Source organism: Schistocerca piceifrons, chromosome 2 (genome assembly GCF_021461385.2).
Source record: "Schistocerca piceifrons isolate TAMUIC-IGC-003096 chromosome 2, iqSchPice1.1, whole genome shotgun sequence".
Classification (NCBI taxonomy): domain Eukaryota; kingdom Metazoa; phylum Arthropoda; class Insecta; order Orthoptera; family Acrididae; genus Schistocerca; species Schistocerca piceifrons.
The window spans coordinates 880,114,155-880,139,292 of NC_060139.1; the positions used below are offsets into that span (position 1 = coordinate 880,114,155).

The 25,138-nt window shown below is 40.8% G+C and overlaps 1 protein-coding gene across 1 annotated transcript; it reads right to left on the reverse strand.

The window, feature by feature from the left end:
- Positions 1 to 677: 677 nt before the first annotated feature.
- On the reverse strand, positions 678 to 23,788 carry LOC124775962 (glutathione S-transferase D5-like). Its single transcript, XM_047250804.1, has 5 exons — positions 23,738 to 23,788; positions 10,373 to 10,524; positions 9,895 to 9,953; positions 5,485 to 5,611; positions 678 to 746 (listed from the first exon to the last, which is right to left on the reverse strand). Exons 2-5 carry the CDS (start codon positions 10,514 to 10,516, stop codon positions 678 to 680), a joined length of 399 nt encoding a protein of 132 aa, XP_047106760.1. The 5' UTR covers positions 10,517 to 10,524; positions 23,738 to 23,788.
- Positions 23,789 to 25,138: the final 1,350 nt, after the last annotated feature.

Below are 25,138 nucleotides of genomic sequence, written 5' to 3' on the forward strand. Positions count from 1 at the left end.
CATTAAGAAAATATTTGCCAGAATAAAGAAATCTGACTTGAAGCTGATGGATAAGTCAAGGTAGAAACTTTTACTTTCTCAGACAGTGTGCGTGAATCAAGTACTGTGTGTCATGGATCAACACCAAGTCTTAATCTCTTCCCATTTTCTTCCCATGCCTTACGTCTCCATTGTGATTCTCCTGCAAATAGTGCAAGGCTACAAACACCACATCATGAGTCGGAGGGAACAGCACTATTAGACAGTGATTCACAGAGAGATAAGGATCTGGAAACAATTTCAATGTGTTCAGGCTATTCCCTCCAGTATACTTTGTTCCCAATGATATTCGGAATAATTATTTAAAACGAATAATAATAAATTCGGATTATGTTTGGACAACTCATTAAATAGACCACGATCCACAAGCAAGAGATCTCTGGGCTCTAATGCCAGTCCACATAAATTACTCTATCGTAACGCACGTGAACCATTATAATGAAGTAGATGAGAAATTCTCGTTTCTCTCAGCGATTTGGGTCACTGTAAAGGTCTCAGGTTTGCATCTAGGTTAGTTCGTGTAATGGCGCGATGTTTTGTTGAGTTTATAGGTGGAGCCAATGGGTAGTCCATACCCTGCCAGAGGTCCATTGCGGGTAAAATGTAGAGTAATAGATAGTATTTGTGTCCCGGCGAGATCACTCTGGCCCCACTGGGCGCTCAGTCTGGTCGTCTTCCGGCGGGGACCGCTCGCAACGCTTTGTGGCCTGCAGTGGGTACCAAACAGAGCTCAGTTGATAGCCTCTGTTTCTCTTCAAGTGACCATCAATAATCCTAATTTTGGTGGCTTCCCTGACTACGCTGTTCCAAAAGCCCTTTGCCTACACAGACCGTACGTTCGATTTTGAATGGCTGGGGTGTCGTGCAAGAACTTTGGCGCTTGGAAAGGTATAATAAAATAAGCCATCGAGATTAAGATGTTTTGATCTCTACAGCAGACACTGGAAGTTTCCATAAAAAGTTGGAATGCAACTGATACGTTCATTACAGCAGCAAAACCATCTGTAAATTTCAATGACACAACTCGAAATAATTTCCATTGTTTACGATTAGCTCGCGATGCACGGAAACGTTTACTCTGCCACAGAGAAGCAAGTCCATTAAAACCTTGTCGCTGACCGTCCTAGCGGCAGTATTTTGTAAGGTGTGACATACAGTCACTTAATAAGCCTGCGACCACTTTATGAAATTAAAAATTTTAAATACTGCTGTTACGGTCGCTGGAGAAAAGATGTTTAGTCATCTGGTGTTCAGCAACTCAATTCTATTTACGTGTTTCGAGTAAAGTGATCTTCAGCATATCTGTAGAAATAATATAAAAGCCATGAGGAACCACAGCTTATTTAATACAAATATAATAAATTCTTCATTTTTGTGGCTATAGTGTCCGTGGTTGCTTTGTAATTCATGAGGGTATGCACTTGTGTGCATAAAAGTGTGTTGTGAGAAAAACATAGTGCTGCAGAACATTAAAAAATTAGACCAAAATTATCAGTGTCTAACACAGAAAAACAACGATATGCTAGCAGACGGCATTTCCCGATGTAAGCGAGAAGTCAGCCGATAAATCATCAGCAACTGATGATGCTTTACCTCAATAAAGCGAAAAGCGTCTGATGAAAAAATCACGCATTTTAGTAGTGGCAACGACGGATCAAAAATACCCTCATGAAATAATAATAAAATTGGCAGAAATTAGAAACCTACATTAAAATGAGTGGACCAAATAAGGTACGGTAATGCTTCATACACCCGGTATGGCGTCGTGAATGATTCACTAATTTCATAGCACAACTGAGTATTATATTTTGTCGTCACGAACAAAATAACAAACATGGCCACTGATGGCGCTACAAGCACATGAAAAGCCGGGTAAAGATGCAAAAATATTTAAAAACAATGCACATTAAATAGAAAGATATACAGCAAAAGCCATAAATGCATCACTACAAAATTCCGGATCAAGAGAATAACAATACATAAAAACTAAATCTAAGATGAAAGAGAAGGGATAAAACAGATGAAGGCTCTGTGGTACAGTAACTACGTCTCGTATTCCATGGACAGAGTGAAGGAATGGCATATAATACATTTGTAGGTGTAGTACTCTAATTTAGATTAATGTATTGAGATAAAATACGTATGATTAAATTTAAAATGGATAAATGGAGGGCTCCAGGGAAACCCTGACACATTTACTTCATTACAAAATGCATAAACAACGAGCAAAACAGCGCAGTTCATAAATAAAACTAATAGAATTTTCATAACAAACAGCAAAATAAATAAAAAAGAGAATAAGATGGTCCAACTTCAGTGTGTACATTAACAATTATGTAGTTCCAGACTTCGAAAAAAGTCAACAATCTTGACATATTATTGGTAAAAACGAAACACTGCAAAGAGCAAATACAGCAGCATATAAAAATTCTGAATGTAGCCCAAGACAATATACATAGACTGTGCACCTCATACTGCATGTGCACAGTCTATGTAATGCTATTTTTATGTGTTGTTGTTTTTGTTTTTCTGATGCTGTGTTTATACCCGCATTGGGTTAATTTTTCTGTTTTTTTTTTCGCAGAGTTTGGCACTACAGATTGCTTAAGTATAAAGTTAAGTTCCGCAGCGTATTTGCAGTCACTTTATTGTTTTTTCCATCTATACTTCTCATTGACGCGATCTGCGTTTGCTTATGAGGTGCACAGCATATGTTTGCTGTTCTAGTCTACATTTTCCGTTTTTATGTGCTACTTTATTTGCTCTTAGCAACGATACATTTCTACCAATAATGTGTCACGATCGTTGACTTTTCTTAAAGTCTGGCACTATATAATTGTTCATATAGATGGTAATGCTCCGCACTTAAGTTGGGCCATTCTATTTTCTTTTCTTGTTATTATTTTTATGCTTATTATTATCAAAACTGAATTCATTTTACTTGTGTGCTACACTATTTTGCTCATTGTTCATGCATTTTGTAATGAAATAACGATGTCAATGTTTACCTGGGATCCCTCCATTCCCCCCACTTTAATTTTAGTCATACGTAATTTATCTTAATACGTTAATCTAAATGTATTATGTATCGTCGCTTCTCTTTGACCGTGGAATACGACACGCAGTTACTGTGCCGCCTAGTCTTCCTCAGTTTTATCCCTTCTATTTCATCTTAGATTTGGCTTTTATATATTGTTATTCTCTTCATCTGGAATTTTGTAGTGATGTATTTATGATTTTTGCTGTATAACTTTCCATTTAATGTGAACCGTTGTTAAACATTTTTGCATCTTTACCTGGCTTCTCATGTGCGTTCAGTGCCATCAGTGGCCATATTTGTTATTTTGTTCGTGACGTCAAAATGTGTTACTCAGTTGTACTACTAAATTGATGAATCATTCACGCCTTACCGGCACCACCATACCCCCCTTTGGTATGCTCATTTTAATGTAGGTTTCTAACTTCTGACAATTTTATTATTATTATTTTTAAATAAGCTGCGGTTCCTTGTGCAAGAATCAACAACCTTCGGCTGTCACACAGCGAAAGGCGTCTGCTGTTAGGGACTTTTAATGTCGCGTATTCATGCGCGCACCGATAAGCACTCGTCTGCCTCTAGGATCTATAGTCACTTAAACCCATGTGATAGGTAGTACATATCTGGGTCGAAACTGTAAATTATGCCTCAGCACGTTGGGGACTCAGACACTAGTGAAGTTTGGTGACACTATTTGTTCGCGAGACCCAGTAGCCGGCAGACAAAGACACACTCTTGCCTCCCACCTGCTGCCTAGATGTCGAGTTGCCGATTCCGCCGTGTAGTATAGACGCTTCATCTTGCGAGAGTGACTTGGGTGCATTCAATCGACTTTGCTCCGGATTATGGCGAGATAGTTGCTGGCTAGTGCGCTTGCACTGCTGTTATGTGATTGCACATTACGTGGTTTTCAGATTATGGAGTATTAGATTTCTTTCAGCGATACACTTTGCTGTCGAGTCTAACGTGGGAAATGTAAGATCTTTTTCCGTACATTCAGTTTTTCATAACACTTGGGATCAATTTACGGTATTATTCAAATGGCTTGTCTCGTTGCCCTTCATTCGTCAAATAATATTTCGGACATTAACTCTAATATGCGGTAGATTTTCTTTTTGCCTGTTGTATCGGGATGGTAATGTAAGGACATAATGCCCGTCCATATGGATTTGTCGACGTAACACTATACCTTGTATTCAAGTATTTGGCCATTATATTAGATCTGAGTATAGTTTTTAAGCTTATTTTCATACCCCCTGGTTTGTGTTCAGGTTAATCTTCCTCATATTCCTTAACATTAAATATATTAATCAAGAACTACGATCTCGAAACGCGCTATGTTCATCTTAATTAGATTTAATGCTGTGAGGGAATAACCTGCTTTAAGCAGAGATTACAGTTTTATTAAATAAGGTTTTCAGTTCTACAGGAACGTTCATGACAGTGTAGCCACTAGCCGGTGAAGATGGAGACATCGAGGCGATATCTGCTACTAAACTGGGTCAAGGTTTTTGAAATTACTGAGCGTTGTAAGACACAGAGAGCAAAAACAATTGAATGGAACGGATTGAATCTATAAACCCAATTATTTCACATGCATAGTGAGTAGCTGTGGGATGGGTATTGCAAGGATTAAGGTTTGTTTTGACTTGGTTAACCCTTGTTAAACCTCCTTTAATTATTCCGTTGCGTTATTCACATACGGATCAGATCTTATGTAAAGGGGTGACGTTTCAGGGCATAAAAATCAGGATCATTATCTCTTTGAATATACAGGTTAAAGTGAAAAGTAGTAGCATGTTTCCACCAGTTAGTTATTTGTTGACTGTTGTAATGTAAAAAGAAATTCCATTTTATTTATCTTTAATTTACAAAAACAAGAATTCTAGGCCGCTCATTTCAGGTGACTGCCCTTGCTACAAGCCGTCTTATAAATGAACGTTCCTGTAGCACCTAACACCGCTCCTCATGTTACAATTGAAAGCTGCCAACAGCTGCTAATATACAGTTGTCTCAAAGCAGGGGTTCACCTTTCTCGCTGTTGATGAAAAGATAACATATGATTCATACGCGACCAGCTCCTACCCCCTCCCTGGGCCACTGATAGTGTGCATACCAAACCCTGGTACCACCTGTAAAAACGTGACTCTGACCCCATTCAGATACTTCACGGGAGGATCATGAGAGTGATATTTACTGGAACATCGCTTCATTTTAACTAACTCATCTGGCAGCGAACCCAGGAACTTAATATTGTAAACGTCAGTTCTTCTACTCCCTCCTACGTTGTATCGTTCAACAGTCGACACATAAAGTCACTTTTACATAAGGACGTTACAAAATGGATGAATACTTATTTAGACAAGTATGAAAGAGGGAAATAAAGTGGTACTTACGAAAACACTCACAATCCTGTTGTAGAAGTCTTGGTCAAAAAACAGTCTCTGGTCGACGAGGACCCGTCTGTTGACATCTTTCGGGTAGAGAGCATCGTTCTTTCCGTACTTAGAAATAAGGTACATGGCTATGGCGCGGCTGTTCGCAAAAAACAATAATATTACTGAAGAGTAGGCTCAGAAATACTGGGCATTTATACATAACGAAAAGTTATTGAGAATGTATTCATTACAGAAAGAAGGAGATTTAAACTGGTTAACTTTCGCGAATTAATTTCATTCTGATAGGTATTGCAGCTGTTCAGTGGCATTTTGAATAAGACTACCTTTCAGCAGCAACCGTTTTGTTTCTATATGCTCAGATCATTTCTATCCCTATGGACTCGACATAAGATGCTTGCATATGCAAAACATGATTAACTAAATTATGCTGGAATATTTAATTATCCATATAATTATGTGTATTATTTTACTAGACTATTGCTGGCCGTTGTGGCCAAGCGGCACTAGGAGCATCAGTCTGGAACCGTGGGACCGCTACGGTCGCAGGTTCGAATCCTGCCTCGGGCATGGATATGTGTGATGTCCTTAGGTTAGTTAGGTTTAAGCAGTTCTAAGTTTTAGGGGATTGATGACCTCAGATGTTAAGTCCCATAGCGCTCAGAGCCATATGAACCATTTGAACTACACTTTTAGTATTTACAAGATAATGAAACATTACAACCCTTGCTGCCACTGCAAGCCTTCTAGATGGAGTTCAGGATGGAAAACGTAAAATAATAACGATAGAAGTACGTATTCATATCTGTCACGTAAGTTAATATACTCTTCTGAAAGACACGAACAAAACTGTAGATATTAGCACTAATTAGCTTTTCGTGTGTTGGGTTTGTATTTGTAATAATGTTAGTGAAAAATACGACGAATTTTGTTTGACCGCGTCTTGCTTAGTCCTTTCGGGGAAGGGTACAGGTATCTGGTGGAATTTGCTACGTCCCACGCAAAACTACTGCACTGAGGAGAGAGTATAATTACTACCATATACAATTTTGATTTTCTATGAACCTAAGAAATGTCGATTATATTAGTTTTTTGTTTGGAGATCCTGTTGATTTCAAAAATAGTCTACAAATAAATCGTACACTTACACATTTTTTCTACATTGAAATGTCGTAACACTCAACCATAAGCAGTATGACATGAGAGACAACCTTCAAAAGTGTCGGCAAGAAGACTGTTGCTGTGCAAAAACTTACTCTCAAAAAGTTTAAAAAAACCACTTCCCTGGGAACTTTCAATTTTCCTGATTCAGAGCTAGCATTCTCAAGGCTTAAGAAAGTTGAAGAATTCTCAGTAAAATGTAACAAAACATATTCGAGAGATATTTAAACAGACCGTGCTAAGACTCACCAACTACTAATGGAACCACAGAAAATGAAACTAATAGTGTATTGATGAAGTAAAGCTTGGGACTCTACTTATTTAATGCTTATTATACACATATTTTATACATTTACGTAATGAAAATTTACATTTAATTGCTAGTGGTTTTTCAGATAATTCGGATACCACTTTTTTGTCTTTAAAAGCGTTTGTTCCTTAGAATTTGACCACTTCTCAAGCACACTTCAAGCAAATGCTGCTTGTATACGATTTCTATGGAACAGACAGGAAGTGAAGCAGTTCAGATGCTATGATTCTTCACTACAGAAGCAAGGTTGTCGACAACAAACAACAGTTAGTAACCCAAAGACATCTATGTGGCATTGGGAAGGTTAGTAATGTAGGCAGCAACAAACCCTTTTTTGGACTGAATGCAGAAGAGTACTCACTTCACTGAAATAATGGTATGGATGATAATCTCTTTCTGTTAGAACCTACTGTTGACAGAACTTCATTGCAAGTGGTGCAGTGGCTTAGTTTGTATAAGGATTAGGCATGAGATCAATGACTTTATTATAAGAGGCACCCTGAATGTGACTCCAGTGAGTTCTGAAAACAGGAGATGATTCTGTGGTGGCCTTTGTCGTGTCTCAACTCAGTGCGCTCAAGGAAGATCGAGGTAAGAGTTAACTTCACTAGAGCTGCCACACGTAATGCCTTTTGTGAACTGCGGCCGAAGAACGTAACATGCTACCAGTGGAATACTTAGGCTCAAATATAATATTGTGTGTGCTCCATTCCCTAGAACGTCAATTATTAAGAATGAAGAACCAACTCGGACTCAACTGTAACACAAACTCACTCTGTGAATAGATTACGTCGTCCTCGATCTTCCTTGAGCGCACTGAGTTGAGACAAGACAAAGGCCACCACAGAATCATCTACTGTTTCCAGAACTCACTGGAGTCACATTCAGGGTGCCTCTTATTATAAACTCATTGATCTCATGCCTAATCCTTATACAAACTAAGCCACTGCACCACTCATGAGACACTTAAAGTAGTAAAGGAGTTTTGTTATTTGGGGAGCAAAATAACTGATGATGGTCGAAGTAGAGAGGATATGAAATGTAGACTGGCAATGGCAAGGAAAGCGTTTCTGAAGAAGAGAAATTTGTTAACATCGAGTATAGATTTAAGTGTCAGGAAGTCGTTTCTGAAAGTATTTGTATGGAGTGTAGCCATGTATGGAAGTGAAACATGGACGATAAATAGTTTGGACAAGAAGAGAATAGAAGCTTTCGAAATGTGGTGCTACAGAAGAATGCTGAAGATTAGATGGGTAGATCACATAACTAATGAGGAAGTATTGAATAGGATTGGGGAGAAGAGAAGTTTGTGGCACAACTTGGCCAGAAGAAGGGATCGGTTGGCATCAAGGGATCACCAATTTGGTATTGGAGGGCAGCGTAGAGTGTAAAAATCGTAGAGGGAGACCAAGAGATGAATACACTAAGCAGATTCAGAAGGATGTAGGTTGCAGTAGGTACTGAGAGATGAAGAATCTTGCACAGAATAGAGTAGCATGGAAAGCTGCATCAAACCAGTCTCAGGACTGAAGACCACAACAACAACAACATTTATACTGTGCACATACAACTATTTAGGTGCAGCATACACATATGCAATTTTGGACTGTCAGCGACGTGTGCAGCCATAGCCTAGACAACGAATACCCAGTACTGTGCTTGCAGTTAGAACACAGTTCTCAAGAGAATATTAGCATAACTTATTTTAAATTTAAACGTTTCTGTTTTGATCGTTATTTTCTACACAAAACTCACTACTGCCCATCCTTATCAAGCTATCTTCTTCCATAATTCCTTATTTCTTCATTAATTATCTGAAAATTTTAACAGTAACGTTGCCAACACTGTATTTTTTATGTTCTCGTATAAGGACAGACATTATAGTTTTCATAAAGGAAAATTGTGTGTGGGTGAAAAAGCATTTAGGAAAAGTTAACCTCCAGAACCAGACAAGAAAGCAATTGTACCTGCTGACAGCTTTAACTGCGTGCGTAATGCTGTTTATATATCAATAATATGTAGCTTTATCGTTTTAGGAGACAATATAAAGCAGTCGTCAGTCTGTTGACTTGCGACGTGTCTAAAAAGCAAAAACACATTTCCAATGCCAGAAATGCTTTGAAAAGAAAAAATACTAACTTCAAAAATTCAAGTGTGTGTGAAATCTTATGGGACTTAACTGCTAAGGTCATCAGTCCCTAAGCTTACACACTATTTCACCTAAATTATCCTAAGGACAAAAACACACACCCATACCCGAGGGAGGACTCGAACCTCCGGCGGGACCAGCCGCACAGTCCATGACTGCAGCGCCTAAGACCGCTCGGCTAATCTCGCGCGGCTACTAACTACATTTTCTGACACACTCATGAGGGGCCTTTTTTCCTTTCACTATCAAAAAGAAGTTTTCTCTCTCAAATAAAGCCGATTGTTGTTAGTAAGCAATTTACTAGCAGGAAACTTTTCGAAACAGAAGTGACTTTCAGTTATCAGATGCATCATATAGGTACCAACAGCTTCTCATTGCTTTTGGTATCGTAATAAGGTGTTGCTCATTTTCATTCCAAGAGAACAACAAATTTAAATGGTTCAAATGGCTTTGAGCACTACGGGACTTAACATCTGAGGTCATCAGTTCCCTAGAACTTAGAACTACTTAAACCTAACTAACCTAAGGAGATCACACACATCCATGCCCGAGGCAGGATTCGAATCTGCGACCATAGCAGCAGTGCGGTTCCGGACTGGGCGCCTAGAACCGCTCGGCCACAACGGCCGGCGAAAAACAAGTCATGGGGATGAGAAGAAAGGTACATTATACTGAAACCAAAACATTACAAAACACTAAATTTTTTTTCTGCTTTCGAAGATTCATTTTGGAATATATTGAGGAGGCACTGTTATTCTTCGAGGAGTGGTAACACTGTTCACTACTACGTCTGTAGCCTTACCTCTCAGCAATGTACACGCCATTATCCTCCAGCGTCGGCACAGTGTGTTGTGGGTTTTTCTGAAATAAGGAAAAGAATCACAAAAAAAGTAGACATATGACATCTGAGATATCAATTTATGATGAAAGGACGTCTAGAGAAGAAATTAAGGAGTATAAATGTATTTATTTTCCAGCCACCACATTTCTATAATAAAAAATTAACAAACACTCAATAAAACCACTTGTTGTAGCCAAACAACACTGTTGCAAAGTAAAGCTGTATAAAATACATGATAAAGTAAATTATTCTTCAGATACTCCAAGATCCACGCTTCGTCTCGTTTTCTACGTGATTTCTGAATACATTCTAAAATTCACAGAGAATGTTGGTAATTTTAGATAGTAGTTTATAACAAGAAATGGTGATAGATAAACAGACTTCTTCAGTTACTTTTTCCGCTTATTAATACTTAAACTATACTGATTATATATGTTACCTTCAACATCTCAGGCGTCTTCAGGTCCTTAGCAAGATCGTTTACGTTCACTATTTTCAAGTCAACTCCAACAATACCAGCCACTAGACGTACCAAGCGGCATGGAGCGCTCAAAGGGCTGACGTAGAGAGTTAGAGGAGTCATTGTGGATTCTGAAAATCACATCGATTCAGATCAAAAATAAGCATCTCCTTGGTTTATAGGTTTGTGATTATGCAATGCTGTGTACTTGTCAAGTGTACCGGGAGAATAAATATCGTTTCGTCACAGAAATTCATGAGTTAGGTAATAATTCCAGCAATCATTTTGTTCTCCGAAACATGATTTGCTCTTACAGTTATTCAGTAATACAACAGTGAAGTTTGAGACACCGGGGGCTATTTGAAAACAGTGACAGATCCAGCGGACAGCGTCACGGGGGTACTCTGCGATACCGCTCGCAAATTTCTTATAGAAGGTGAACTGCTTCTTGTTTCATTCATAGGATACTCACAGTGTTATAAGTGTGCTAAGGTGAGCTTTCTCTTTTTATAACACTAAGAGAGAAATAAATCATTTTATTCCCTTTGCATGTCTTCATGATATTTTTTTCAAAGTCCAGTGTTTATTTTAAACAGTATTGCTCGAGAACAACATAGTGAGCAAGACGGTATGCTTTTTACAGACAGGAGTTTTCAGACACGGCAATCTTAATGAGAGTTAAAATATGAGTTTCTCCGTAATTAATTTCATACATATACATTTACTGTATGAAATTCAACATATACATTTACTGTATGAAATTAATTACGGAGAAACTCATATTTTAACTCTCATATACATTTACTGTCCCCCCATGAACCATGGACCTTGCCGTTGGTGGGGAGGCTTGCGTGCCTCAGCGATACAGATAGCCGTACCGTAGGAGCAACCACAACGGAGGGGTATCTGTTGAGAGGCCAGACAAACGTGTGGTTCCTGAAGAGGGGCAGCAGCCTTTTCAGTAGTTGCAAGGGCAACAGTCTGGATGATTGACTGATCTGGCCTTGTAACAATAACCAAAACGGCCTTGCTGTGCTGGTACTGCGAACGGCTGAAAGCAAGGGGAAACTACAGCCGTAATTTTTCCCGAGGGCATGCAGCTTTACTGTATGATTACATGATGATGGCGTCCTCTTGGGTAAAATATTCCGGAGGTAAAATAGTCCCCCATTCGGATCTCCGGGCGGGGACTACTCAAGAGGATGTCGTTATCAGGACAAAGAAAACTGGCGTTCTACGGATCGGAGCGTGGAATGTCAGATCCCTTAATCGGGCAGGTAGGTTAGAAAATTTAAAAAGGGAAATGGATAGGTTGAAGTTAGATATAGTGGGAATTAGTGAAGTTCGGTGGCAGGAGGAACAAGACTTCTGGTCAGGTGACTACAGGGTTATAAACACAAAATCAAATAGGGGTAATGCAGGAGTAGGTTTAATAATGAATAGGAAAATAGGAATGCGGGTAAGCTACTACAAACAGCATAGTGAACGCATTATTGTGGCCAAGATAGATACGAAGCCCACACCTACTACAGTAGTACAAGTTTATATGCCAACTAGCTCTGCAGATGACGAAGAAATTGAAGAAATGTATGATGAAATAAAAGAAATTATTCAGATTGTGAAGGGAGACGAAAATCAAATAGTCATGGGTGACTGGAATTCGAGTGTAGGAAAAGCGAGAGAAGGAAACATAGTAGGTAAATATGGACTGGGGGACAGAAATGAAAGAGGAAGCCGCCTTGTAGAATTTTGCACAGAGCACAACATAATCATAACTAACACTTGGTTTAAGAATCATGAAAGAAGGTTGTATACATGGAAGAACCCTGGAGATACTAAAAGGTATCAGATAGATTATATAATGGTAAGACAGAGATTTAGGAACCAGGTTTTAAATTGTAAGACATTTCCAGGGGCAGATGTGGACTCTGACCACAATCTATTGGTTATGACCTGTAGATTAAAACTGAAGAAACTGCAAAAAGGTGGGAATTTTAGGAGATGGGACCTGGATAAACTAAAAGAACCAGAGGTTGTACAGAGATTCAGGGAGAGCATAAGGGAGCAATTGACAGGAATGGGGGAAATAAATACAGTAGAAGAAGAATGGGTAGCTTTGAGGGATGAAGTAGTGAAGGCAGCAGAGGATCAAGTAGGTAAAAAGACGAGGGCTAGTAGAAATATTTGGGTAACAGAAGAAATACTGAATGTAATTGATGAAAGGAGAAAATATAAAAATGCAGTAACTGAAACAGGCAAAAAGGAATACAAACGTCTCAAAAATGAGATCGACAGGAATTGCAAAATGGCTAAGCAGGGATGGCTAGAGGACAAATGTAAGGATGTAGAGGCCTATCTCACTAGGGGTAAGATAGATACCGCCTACAGGAAAATTAAAGAGACCTTTGGAGATAAGAGAACGACTTGTATGAATATCAAGAGCACAGATGGAAACCCAGTTCTAAGCAAAGAAGGGAAAGCAGAAAGGTGGAAGGAGTATATAGAGGGTCTATACAAGGGCGATGTACTTGAGGACAATATTATGGAAATGGAAGAGGATGTAGATGAAGATGAAATGGGAGATATGATACTGCGTGAAGAGTTTGACAGAACACTGAAAGACCTGAGTCGAAACAAGGCCCCCGGAGTAGACAATATTCCATTGGAACTACTGACGGCCGTGGGAGAGCCAGTCCTGACAAAACTCTACCATCTGGTGAGCAAGATGTATGAAACAGGCGAAATACCCTCAGACTTTAAGAAGAATATAATAATTCCAATCCCAAAGAAAGCAGGTGTTGACAGATGTGAAAATTACCGAACTATCAGCTTAATAAGTCACAGCTGCAAAATACTAACACGAATTCTTTACAGACGAATGGAAAAAGTAGTAGAAGCCAACCTCGGGGAAGATCAGTTTGGATTCCGTAGAAACACTGGAACACGTGAGGCAATACTGACCTTACGACTTATCTTAGAAGAAAGATTAAGGAAAGGCAAACCTACATTTCTAGCATTTGTAGACTTAGAGAAAGCTTTTGACAATGTTGACTGGAATACTCTCTTTCAAATTCTAAAGGTGGCAGGGGTAAAATACAGGGAGCGAAAGGCTATTTACAATTTGTACAGAAACCAGATGGCAGTTATAAGAGTCGAGGGATATGAAAGGGAAGCAGTGGTCGGGAAGGGAGTAAGACAAGGTTGTAGCCTCTCCCCGATGTTGTTCAATCTGTATATTGAGCAAGCAGTAAAGGAAACAAAAGAAAAATTAGGAGTAGGTATTAAAATTCATGGAGAAGAAATAAAAACTTTGAGGTTCGCCGATGACATTGTAATTCTTTCAGAGACAGCAAAGGACTTGGAAGAGCAGTTGAATGGAATGGACAGTGTCTTGAAAGGAGGATATAAGATGAACATCAACAAAAGCAAAACAAGGATAATGGAATGTAGTCTAATTAAGTCGGGTGATGCTGAGGGAATTAGATTAGGAAATGAGGCACTTAAAGTAGTAAAGGAGTTTTGCTATTTGGGGAGCAAAATAACTGATGATGGTCGAAGTAGAGAGGATATAAAATGTAGGCTGGCAATGGCAAGGAAAGCGTTTCTGAAGAAGAGAAATTTGTTAACATCCAGTATTGATTTAAGTGTCAGGAAGTCATTTCTGAAAGTATTCGTATGGAGTGTAGCCATGTATGGAAGTGAAACATGGACGATAAATACACTCCTGGAAATGGAAAAAAGAACACATTGACACCGGTGTGTCAGACCCACCATACTTGCTCCGGACACTGCGAGAGGGCTGTACAAGCAATGATCACACGCACGGCACAGCGGACACACCAGGAACCGCGGTGTTGGCCGTCGAATGGCGCTAGCTGCGCAGCATTTGTGCACCGCCGCCGTCAGTGTCAGCCAGTTTGCCGTGGCATACGTAGCTCCATCGCAGTCTTTAACACTGGTAGCATGCCGCGACAGCGTGGACGTGAACCGTATGTGCAGTTGACGGACTTTGAGCGAGGGCGTATAGTGGGCATGCGGGAGGCCGGGTGGACGTACCGCCGAATTGCTCAACACGTGGGGCGTGAGGTCTCCACAGTACATCGATGTTGTCGCCAGTGGTCGGCGGAAGGTGCACGTGCCCGTCGACCTGGGACCGGACCGCAGCGACGCACGGATGCACGCCAAGACCGTAGGATCCTACGCAGTGCCGTAGGGGACCGCACCGCCACTTCTCAGCAAATTAGGGACACTGTTGCTCCTGGGGTATCGGCGAGGACCATTCGCAACCGTCTCCATGAAGCTGGGCTACGGTCCCGCACACCGTTAGGCCGTCTTCCGCTCACGCCCCAACATCGTGCAGCCCGCCTCCAGTGGTGTCGCGACAGGCGTGAATGGAGGGACGAATGGAGACGTGTCGTCTTCAGCGATGAGAGTCGCTTCTGCCTTGGTGCCAATGATGGCCGTATGCGTGTTTGGCGCCGTGCAGGTGAGCGCCACAATCAGGACTGCATACGACCGAGACACACAGGGCCAACACCCGGCATCATGGTGTGGGGAGCGATCTCCTACACTGGCCGTACACCACTGGTGATCGTCGAGGGGACACTGAATAGTGCACGGTACATCCAAACCGTCATCGAGCCCATCGTTCTACCATTCCTAGACCGGCAAGGGAACTTGCTGTCCCAACAGGACAATGCACGTCCGCATGTATCCCGTGCCACCCAACGTGCTCTAGAAGGTGTAAGTCAACTACCCTAGCCAGCAAGATCTCCGGATCTGTCCCCCATTGAGCATGTTTGAGACTGGATGAAGCGTCGTCTCACGCGGTCTGCACGTCCAGCACGAACGCTGGTCCAACTGAGGCACCAGGTGGAAATGGCATGGCAAGCCGTTCCACAGGACTACATCCAGCATCTCTACGATCGTCTCCATGGGAGAATAGCAGCCTGCATTGCTGCGAAAGGTGGATATACACTGTACTAGTGCCGACATTGTGCATGCTCTGTTGCCTGTGTCTATGTGCCTGTGGTTCTGTCAGTGTGATCATGTGATGTATCTGACCCCAGGAATGTGTCAATAAAGTTTCCCCTTCCTGGGACAATGAATTCACGGTGTTCTTATTTCAATTTCCAGGAGTGTAGTTTGGACAAGAAGAGAATAGAAGCTTTCGAAATGTGGTGCTACAGAAGAATGCTGAAGATTAGATGGGTAGATCACATAACTAATGAGGAAGTATTGAATAGGATTGGGGAGAAGAGAAGTTTGTGGCACAACTTGACCAGAAGAAGGGATCGGTTGGTAGGACATGTTCTGAGGCATCAAGGGATCACCAAGTTAGTATTGGAGGGCAGCGTGGAGGGTAAAAATCGCCGAGGGAGACCAAGAGATGAATACACTAAGCAGATTCAGAAGGATGTAGGTTGCAGTAGGTACTGGGAGATGAAAAAGCTTGCACAGGATAGAGTAGCATGGAGAGCTGCATCAAACCAGTCTCAGGACTGAAGACCACAACAACAACAACACATTTACTGTTGTTGTTCTTGTTGTTGTTGTGGTCTTCAGCCCAAAGAATGGTTTGATGCAGCTCTCAATGCTACTCTATCCAGTGCAAGCCTCTTCATTTTCGAATAACAACCGCAACTTGCATCCTTCTGAATTTCCTGATGACGACATCCTCCTGAGTAGTCCCCGCTCGAAGATCCGAACGGGGGACTATTTTACCTCCGGAATGTTTTACCCAAAAGGTTATCATCATCATTTAACCATACAGTGCAAGCCCTCGGGAAAAACTGCGGCTGTAGTTTTCCCTTGCTTTCAATCGGATGTATTACCAACACAACAACGCCGTTTTGTTTACAAGGTCAGATCAGACAGTTATCGGAATGTTGACCCTAACAATTGAAAAGCTGCTGCCCCTCTTCAGGATCCACACGTTTGTCAAATGGCTCTGAGCACTATGGGACTTAACATCTATGGTCATCAGTCCCCTAGAACTTAGAACTACTTAAACCTAACTAACCTAATAACATCACACAGATCCATGCCCGAGGCAGGATTCGAACCTGCGACCGTAGCAGTCGCGCGGCTCCGGACTGAGCGCCTAGAACCGCTAGACCACAGAGGCCGGCCACGTTTGTCTGACCTCTCAACAGATACTCATCCGTTGTGATTGTATCTATACCTGAGGTACGAAAGCCAGCCCACCAACGGCAAGTTCCATGCGTCATGAAGGGTGGACATATACGTATGTAATAATGATTCAGAAGGTGACAGAAATCAACATTATCAGAGACTGCACAAATCAGCGCTAACCGGGTCTGCAAGACAACAGTTTCCCTATTAGTATTTGCAGACGTCAGCCATCGACTCAGCGTATTCTGCTATAGTCCGTGGCTGTTTTATGAACGCCTCTGATGATGAAAGGTACTTAACAAAAAAAGCTCTCAGTTTGCAATGATTATATAAACAGAACCTCACATGACGCCACAGATATCCAGGCAATTTCACAAATTTATGGAAGACTCCATTGGTACTTGGAGGAACAGAGATGTACTTAAAAGTAGCACACAAAGTATTAATCTTCCACAACAATATTTATTTCGTATTTTGTTATGAACTAGCTTTCGGATTCCTAAATGATCATCAGACATGTGAACACTAATATTGCGTGTGTCAGTTTTTAATTGCTGTTTGAAATATTTGAGCGGAACAAGTCTAACATATTCTATCTGATCAGACGTATAGGACATCCCTATGTAACGTAGAATACACCGCCAGGTGTCACGAGAAGTGGACCCAGTAGTGTAACAGGAAACAGGCAACAGAGCGTTGTCAGCAGAGACGCAGTAACAGCAGAATGGATTGGTCAGGAGAGCTGACTGACTCCGAATGTGAAATTAATTATTATTATCGGCAACAAAAGCTGTTAAGGAGTAAATGTATTAAGGAGTAAATGTATTGGGAAGTGAGCATAAGAACTGCAAAGTCCTTAAAAAGTGTTTTATAAGATACACCAGCTTGACACAATATTCTTACTACTCGAGTCTGCTGAAAAAACACTTTATTTGCTTCAGGTAATTGCATAATAGGCAGCAAGTGAACATGTGTAAAATTAGTCAACATTCTTGTCTTGAAATCAGCACAAACAGAAGTGCTTCTATGGGCATAACACGCTGAGATGAGCTTCCTGATTAATTTATCCGTATGTTGCCTCCAGTTTAACCTCTTATCCTTCTGAACCGCAAGGAATTTCACACACTGTGCTCCATGCAATGCATGACCACTCCTGGTGTGTTATTGCTTATTTGAAGCCACTGCTATGTATCATTGAGAGATTATGATTTAAATTGTTAGTTGTGAACAATTTGTAGGCTGGCTCAACTATCATCTGTACTGTGTCTGCTAAGGTTGAGTTTGGATTGTTGATTAGTATGCTTGTGTCGTCAGCAAACATTACAGGTTTTGAACTGTCCTTTAAAGTAGCGGCGGGGAAGAGTGTTGTACTTTGGTACACTTTTCAGACTTTCGCCTTTACCAACTCTGTAATATAAGTTTTATATATTTTGTTATTCCAAATATACAGGGTGGTCCACTGATCGTAACCGGGCCAAATATCTCACGAAATAAGCGTCAAACGAAAAAACTACAAAGGACGAAACTTGCCAAGCGTGAAGGGGGAAACCAGATGGCGCTATGGTTGGCCCGTTAGATGGTGCTGCCATAGGTCAAACGGATATCGCGTTATTGCGTTATTTTAAATAGGAACCCCCATTTTTTATTACATATTCGTGTAGCGCCTAAAGAAATATGAATGTTTTAATTTTTTTCGCTTTGTGATAGATGGCGCTGTAATAGTCACAAACATGTGGCTCACAATTTTAGACGAACAGTTGGTAATAGGTAGGTTTTTTAAATTAAAATACAAAACGTAGATACATTTGGACACTATATTTCGGTTGTTCCAATGTGATACCTTTGTGAACTTATCATTTCTGAGAACGCATGATGTTACAGCAAGATTACCCGTAAATACCACATTAATACAATAAATGCTCAAAATGATGTCCGTCAACCTCAATGCATTTGGCTATACGTGTAATTCCTCTCAACAGCGAGTAGTTCGCCTTCCGTAACGTCCGCACATGCATTGACTATGTGCTGATGCATACTGTCAGGCGTTTTCGGTGGATGACGATAGCAAATATCCTTCCACTTTCCCCAGAGAAAGAAATCCGGGGACGTCAGATCCGGTGAACGTGCGGGCCATGGTATGGTGCTTCGACGACCAATCCATCTGTCATGAAATATCCTATTCAATACCGCTTCAACCACACGCGAGCCATGTGCCGGACATCCATCATGTTGGAAGTACATCGCCGTTCTGTCATGCAGTGAAACATCTTGTAGTAACTTCGGTAGAACATTACGTAGGAAATCAGATACATTGCACCATTTAGATTGCCATCGATAAAATGGGGGCAAATTATCCTTCCTCCCATAATGCCGCACCATACATTAACCCGCCAAGGTCGCTGATGTTCCACTTGTCGCAGTCATCGTGGATTTTCCGTTGCCCAATAGTGCATATTATGCCGGTTTACGTTACCGCTGTTGGTGAATGTCGCTTCGTCGCTAAATAGAACGCGTGCAAAATATCTGTCATCGTCCCGTAATTTCTCTTGTGCCCAGTGGCAGAACTGTATGTACACTTCAAAGTCATCGCCATCCAATACCTGATGCATAGAAATATTGTACGGGTGCAATCGATGTTGATGTAGCATTCTCAACACCGACGTTTTTGAGATTCCAGATTCTCGCGCAATTTGTCTGCCACTGATGTACGGATCAGCCGCGACAGCAGCTAAAACACCCACTTGGGCATCATCATTTGTTGCAGGTCGTGGCTGACGTTACAAATGTGGCTGAATACTTCCAGTTTCCTTAAATAATGTAACTGTCCGGCGAACGGTCCGGACACTTGGATGATGTCGTCCAGGATACCGAGCAGCGGACATAGCACTCGCCTGTTGGGCATTTTGATCACAATAGCCATAATTCCACACGATATCGACATTTCCCACAATGGTAAACTGTCCATTTTAACACGGGTAATGTATCACGAAGAAAATACCGTCCACACTGGCGGAATGTTACGTGATACCACGTACTTATACGTTTGTGACTGTTACAGCGTCACCTATCACAAAGCGAAAAAAGTGGACCAACTAAAACATTCATATTTCTTTACGTACTACATGAATATGTAGTTTTTTCGTTTCATGCTTATTTCGTGAGATATTTGGCCCGGTCGCTATCAATGGACCACCCTGTATATGCTGGAGTTTTTTCTGACGTTACAAAAGTTTCTCTGGACACTCAACGTTTTCCCAAATGTGAAACACGCTCCAAGGTATAACATGGGCATGTACCAAAAAATATACGACTGCAATTCAAGAGTTGCAATTGAGGCAATCTTGTCGGTACTATTTTAAATAGTTTATATGTTGCATTATTACTTTACTACACACCAATATTCAGTAAGCAAATTAATTTAAGCAGAAACCGGTTACAAGTTAAATATATTTTGAAACCGAAGCTATTGTAAAATAATTCAACTTTCCACTTTCAAGACAAATTATTAAGACATGAAGAAAAAAACTCAGTTCATCTGCAGGTGTCACATGTTACATGGTAAAAGATCTTCTTCTGTATCAAAGTACAAGATGGTACACGACAGACGAAGTATGTCCACATGTTAAATAAACAATGAATAAAATTCTATATATTCACCATTAAATAATAATAATATTCCACATTTCTTTAAGACACAAAGGAATTACAGCCACTGGCTCCGAGTGGGCATTGATTGAAATCAATGGGGAAAGTTGAAAATTTGCACCAGGCTGATATTAGAATCTGGGTCTCCTGCTTAATAGGCAGCTGCTCTGAACAAAAGTCAAACGGCCACAGTGGTAACTGCAGCTGCACATCAGCACGCCTCCCGTCAGACCCAAATTCTTTGACACAAATTTTCAGCTTTCCCCATTGATTTCAAACAATGCCCATTCACAGTTAATGTCTATAATTTCTCTGTGTCTTGATTCATAAATGGCTGCTGGATGAAAAATGGTGTCTGTTAATTCAGACATGTCCGAGAGAACAGACACCACATATATTATACAGCTCTAAATGCGCAGGACGTGGAATATTTACTAATGCCGTGCCAAACACATCCGTGTCTCTAACAACAACAAAAACTGTAGAGAATGCCAGAAACTGTTTATGGTGGTCCCCTGTACACATTCCTTCATTTGATCACAAAATCACTCACTAGACTGAAGTACCGACCAAAAAATATCGTGTGTTCCTAGGTACAATGTCCTCTTCGTACGATGCACTCTACTAATTGAAAGATCACTTAAGTAGATTAGAAAGAAGAGTGGAGCCAGTATTGAGCCTTGTGGCACTTTATGTTGTTACCCTGTTATGAGGTTATTTTCAAGCCTGAGATATAACTTGTTAATGAGACCATCCGCTTACTGTTATGGACGCAGGATTGCATCCCTGCAAATGGAATGCCGCCAGTTGCATAACATATTAGTTTATAAGCATAATTTTGTGATAGGCTTTGGTAAGGTCGCAGAATATAACAGTAGGATAATTTATCTGATTTAGCTCTGGTAACATTTCATTTGTGAGACCTTGTATTTCTTTCTCAATGAAGAACCTATACAAAAGCAAAATTGAGATGCAATTGACAAGTTGTGTTCATTTAAATGGATCAGTACACCATATAGGCCAAATTCTCAAACTTTTTTAAAAGACTAGAATCAGTAATGTAGGCCTGTAATCAGAACTGGTTTGCTTATCTCCAAAGTTGTATACGTGTGTTACTTAAGCTTATTTAATTCTATCAACAAAAATTCCCTGAGTTATTTTTTGACAACAAAGATAGCTTAGAGGTAATTCTATGAAATCACAACAAGATTTTAGTATTCTAGAAGAAACACCATCATGTCCATCAAACTACTACCGTACTTTTTAGTGACCAGCTGACTTCTGTAATCTCCTCAGAGCGTGTGTTTTTATAACTAACGTCCGTTCGTATTGCATGCAGTGTCTGTATAAGTAAATCTTGCTCGTTTAATACTGAGTGCAGTGTTTGCAGCCACTGTAAAGAAGCAGTCATGGAATTTGACGGCCAGTGACTTGAAAGGGTCACCATTTCCGCAAGAGCTCTTTTTTGCTGGCTCATTTTTATTTGGATGCCTAGTTTTGTTGGTTTCTTGTAGAATAACACTCCAAATAGGTCAAATAGGTTTTTGCCGTATTTTTTGGTGGTTTTTACATGAGTTTTCCCTTTTTATGACAGTATGGGGGATTTAACAATGCTGGTGCCAATGGATTTCAAATCTTGACTGCTGCTTGTTCTTTGAATTAGGTACCGTACAGATCACTCTTACTAGCACAAGATTCTTTAATCACAAGAGTTATCCACCCGCCCCCCCCCCCCCCATCCTTGCTTCTGTTTAATTTTGTAATTATTTGTTTACCGGGAAAACACGGCTCAAATGTTGTCGAAATGTGTTAATAAAAGAATTACATTTTCCATTGACACTGTTTTATAAATTTCTCCCCCGTGTTCTTCAAGTAATTTCTCTCTAAATTGGTTCATTGCTTATGATTCTCCGATAGAATTAACCGCTCAGTAAACTTCGCTGTTAACATTTGACCATAATTGTGTGATGTTTTGTTGACTTGGTTTTACGGCTAAATAACTGCATGTTGTTTGGTCTTTATCAGTGATGCAAACAAACGATGTTCTTTATGAATGACTGCAGCATGTGTTGGCGTGTTTGCATACAATTTTTTATTCCAACGATTTTCAGTTCAGATATTATTATTATTATTTGTTTGCTATCAACAGCGAATTGTGATTTGGACGTCACGAACTCAGTACACGGAGGGAAGCTAGATTCATATCTCAACGTCCTGTAGAGACCATCAGAGACGGTTTGTAGTTCCTGTCTAGATAACGAAGACCATGACTTTTTTAGGAACCTTCTAGGAATTCGGGTAAAATTAGTTAAGGATATCATGAAAAACCCACATCTGGGACAGTAGAAACACTCACCTGCTTCTCCGCTGTGCAGTCTCCCCCACACACGTAACGTGTCAAGGCCTAATGTATATAACTAATGATGTTTATCAGAGGAAACTGGGACATACTAGTGTTTCCTTGTCCCTAACGCCAAGTAAAACTCCTGTTGTCCATAAGCAGAAAACTGTGTACGATTTAACTATGAATATACCGATTTAGACGTGCCAGCTGCAGCATGTGGTCTCATTATTTTTTGAGTATTTATAAGGCTAGGTTCTTACGGGCAGAGAACACAATCATGCTCGAAAAAGACAGATTTCCAAAACGTAACGCAGGAGCTGAGTAATCACAAGAGTCCAAAACATAAGTCACTACGCCGACTTCTGAACCAGACACCAGCTACTTGATTATGATGTGGCGATAGTGGTAATAATGATATGTAGGTCATCACCTCTCGTCCGACATGTTGCTAGTCAGATCTTGAGTATGAAAGACCGTCTCAATTACAGCGTTCAAACCGGCTCCATTGAGACCAGCGGTAATTTTGTAGCACTGCTAGTGACCGCGAATACGAAGGCGCATTGCGTATAAAACTTCGCAGACGAAATGGATAGTCTAAGTTCAGTGATTCAGTGGATCTGTTGACAGTATATCCGATGTTATCCCTAAGTGTTTTCTGACTGCATATCAATTTCATTATAATACAAATCAAACGTATTGGTAATACAAACCTGCAGATTTAGCGAGGTTCTTTACAAACCATTATTTTGGATCAGCTCATACGCCATTTACGTACAGATTCAGACGAATAATAGAGGAATACTTAACATTTTTCACAAATATGTCGCCTTTAGCTGATTAGAATGTTACGTTAATTATAAGAGACCATCACTGACATTATTAACTTTAAACGTAATACAGACAACGCACGTTACATTTTGTAGTGCAGTGAAAATTAAATGATCGCATGGCATTGTTGGCCAGGAGGCCCCATGCGGGGAAGTTCGGTCGCCATATTGCAAGGCCTTTTTAGTTGACGCCATTTCAGCGACTTGCGAGTCAATGATGATGAAGAACACGCAACACCCAGTCATCACGAGGCAGAGAAAATCCCTGACCCCGCCGGGAATCGCACCCGGGACCCCGAGCGCGGGAAGCGAGAACGCTACCACAAGACCACGAGCTGCGGACTGTAATGCAGTTTTGACGTCTAGCACAATGACTGAGGAAACAGTACATACCTGACTAGTTGACGAACCGCTAAACGTCGTGTGATGCTTCTGGCATCTCCCAGTAACTACGATGGTCTCGGAGATCACTGCTTGTTTTATACGGAACTACCGCAGCGTCATCCTTACACGTCGTGTCATCGTTAATGGTTAGCGAACGTGTATGACGCGACGAGATGTAGGTAAACTTATAAATCACGGCTAGATCTCTTTTCTATAATCTGCGCACTAACAGGACTAACAAGCAAATTTGTCGCTTGTGCGGAATTTCATTATCTTGTCAGTACAACCATTATCTTTTATCTTTGCAGAAAAGCAAACCTTCCACACTCATTGAATTTGTGCGCTGTAGAAGTAGAGCTCACGCGAGTACGAAATATATGAAGTGTTTATCACCTTTAAAATGGGTGCCAGCATAAGCAGTAGTTGCAAGTTAAGAAGAAATTGGTGAACTCAAAGGGCTGAGAAGCGCCTGTAGACATTAACCATCTTATGCGACCTACGGTTTCTGCGATTTCCTATGATCATTCAGACACTGATGAGATTTCCTCACAGGACAGATCCGATATGTGTTGAATCTCACTTAAGACGAGGAAGATTACATGAAGTACATTTCAGGGGCTAGAAGTTTACTCGGACGCCGAACTGAAAGACTTTAAACAGTCTGTACCATTTGAAATTTTGGCTCCTTTCTGTATTCCCGATATTCACACTTGTTGCTGTAATTTTCAGCTTAGCCAGCAGTAAATTCCTCCGATTATTTGCATTCAACCCGCAAGTTTTGTCGCAAGTGAAAGTTAAAGAACAGGAATTGTAAGATCTTGGTATTGTTTGATTGCAACCATTTTTGTTCAGTACGGTCAGAGATTGGCAGGCAGAAATGTGTTAGACATGACCTGCAGATAGAAGGCATCTCTCACGTGTAGACGAAAGAGTCTCCGCAACGGAAAAGAGCTGTCTTGGAGCGTAATAGAACGAGTTCAATGTGTAGGAAACAGGTGAGCCAGTGCTGCAATCAATATTTTGACGAAGCACTGATTAAGAGTGTCATGTCACGCAAAAAACTGAGAGCAAAGCGAAACGATACATTCGAATCCCTAAAATCTGTGACAAATACAGTCCACGCACAACTGTTTGAAGCAAGGAAGAAGGAAGGAAGATCGAGGTCGAACCATGTTATTAACAATGGTTCGTTCACTTGCGGAGAGGAAAACCGGTCCTAGTGCATTCACCACCTTAAACGTTGTTGGGCAACGGCGGAAGCGTATATCTTGATGACAGCGGACAGGGATTGGAACCCTTCTTCACGGAGCGATTCCCAAGTCAGCAACAGGTAGAAGTCGGAACGCTTCGAACAGAGTATCTTTCACAATCAGTCAATTGTAGATTTACTGTACATGAAAAAAAGCACCT

What these genes read in the sequence shown, in the direction of transcription:
- LOC124775962 (XM_047250804.1), bottom strand. Translation starts at nt 10,516, where the DNA reads ATGACTCCTCTAACTCTCTACGTCAGCCCTTTGAGCGCTCCATGCCGC. An exon ending in GGCGTGTACATTGCTGAGAG is followed by an intron (nt 5,612 to 9,894) that starts GTAAGGCTACAG and finishes TTTTGCGAACAG; the next exon opens with CCGCGCCATAGCCATGTACC. An exon ending in AAGACTTCTACAACAGGATT is followed by an intron (nt 747 to 5,484) that starts GTGAGTGTTTTC and finishes TACCCACTGCAG; the next exon opens with GCCACAAAGCGTTGCGAGCG.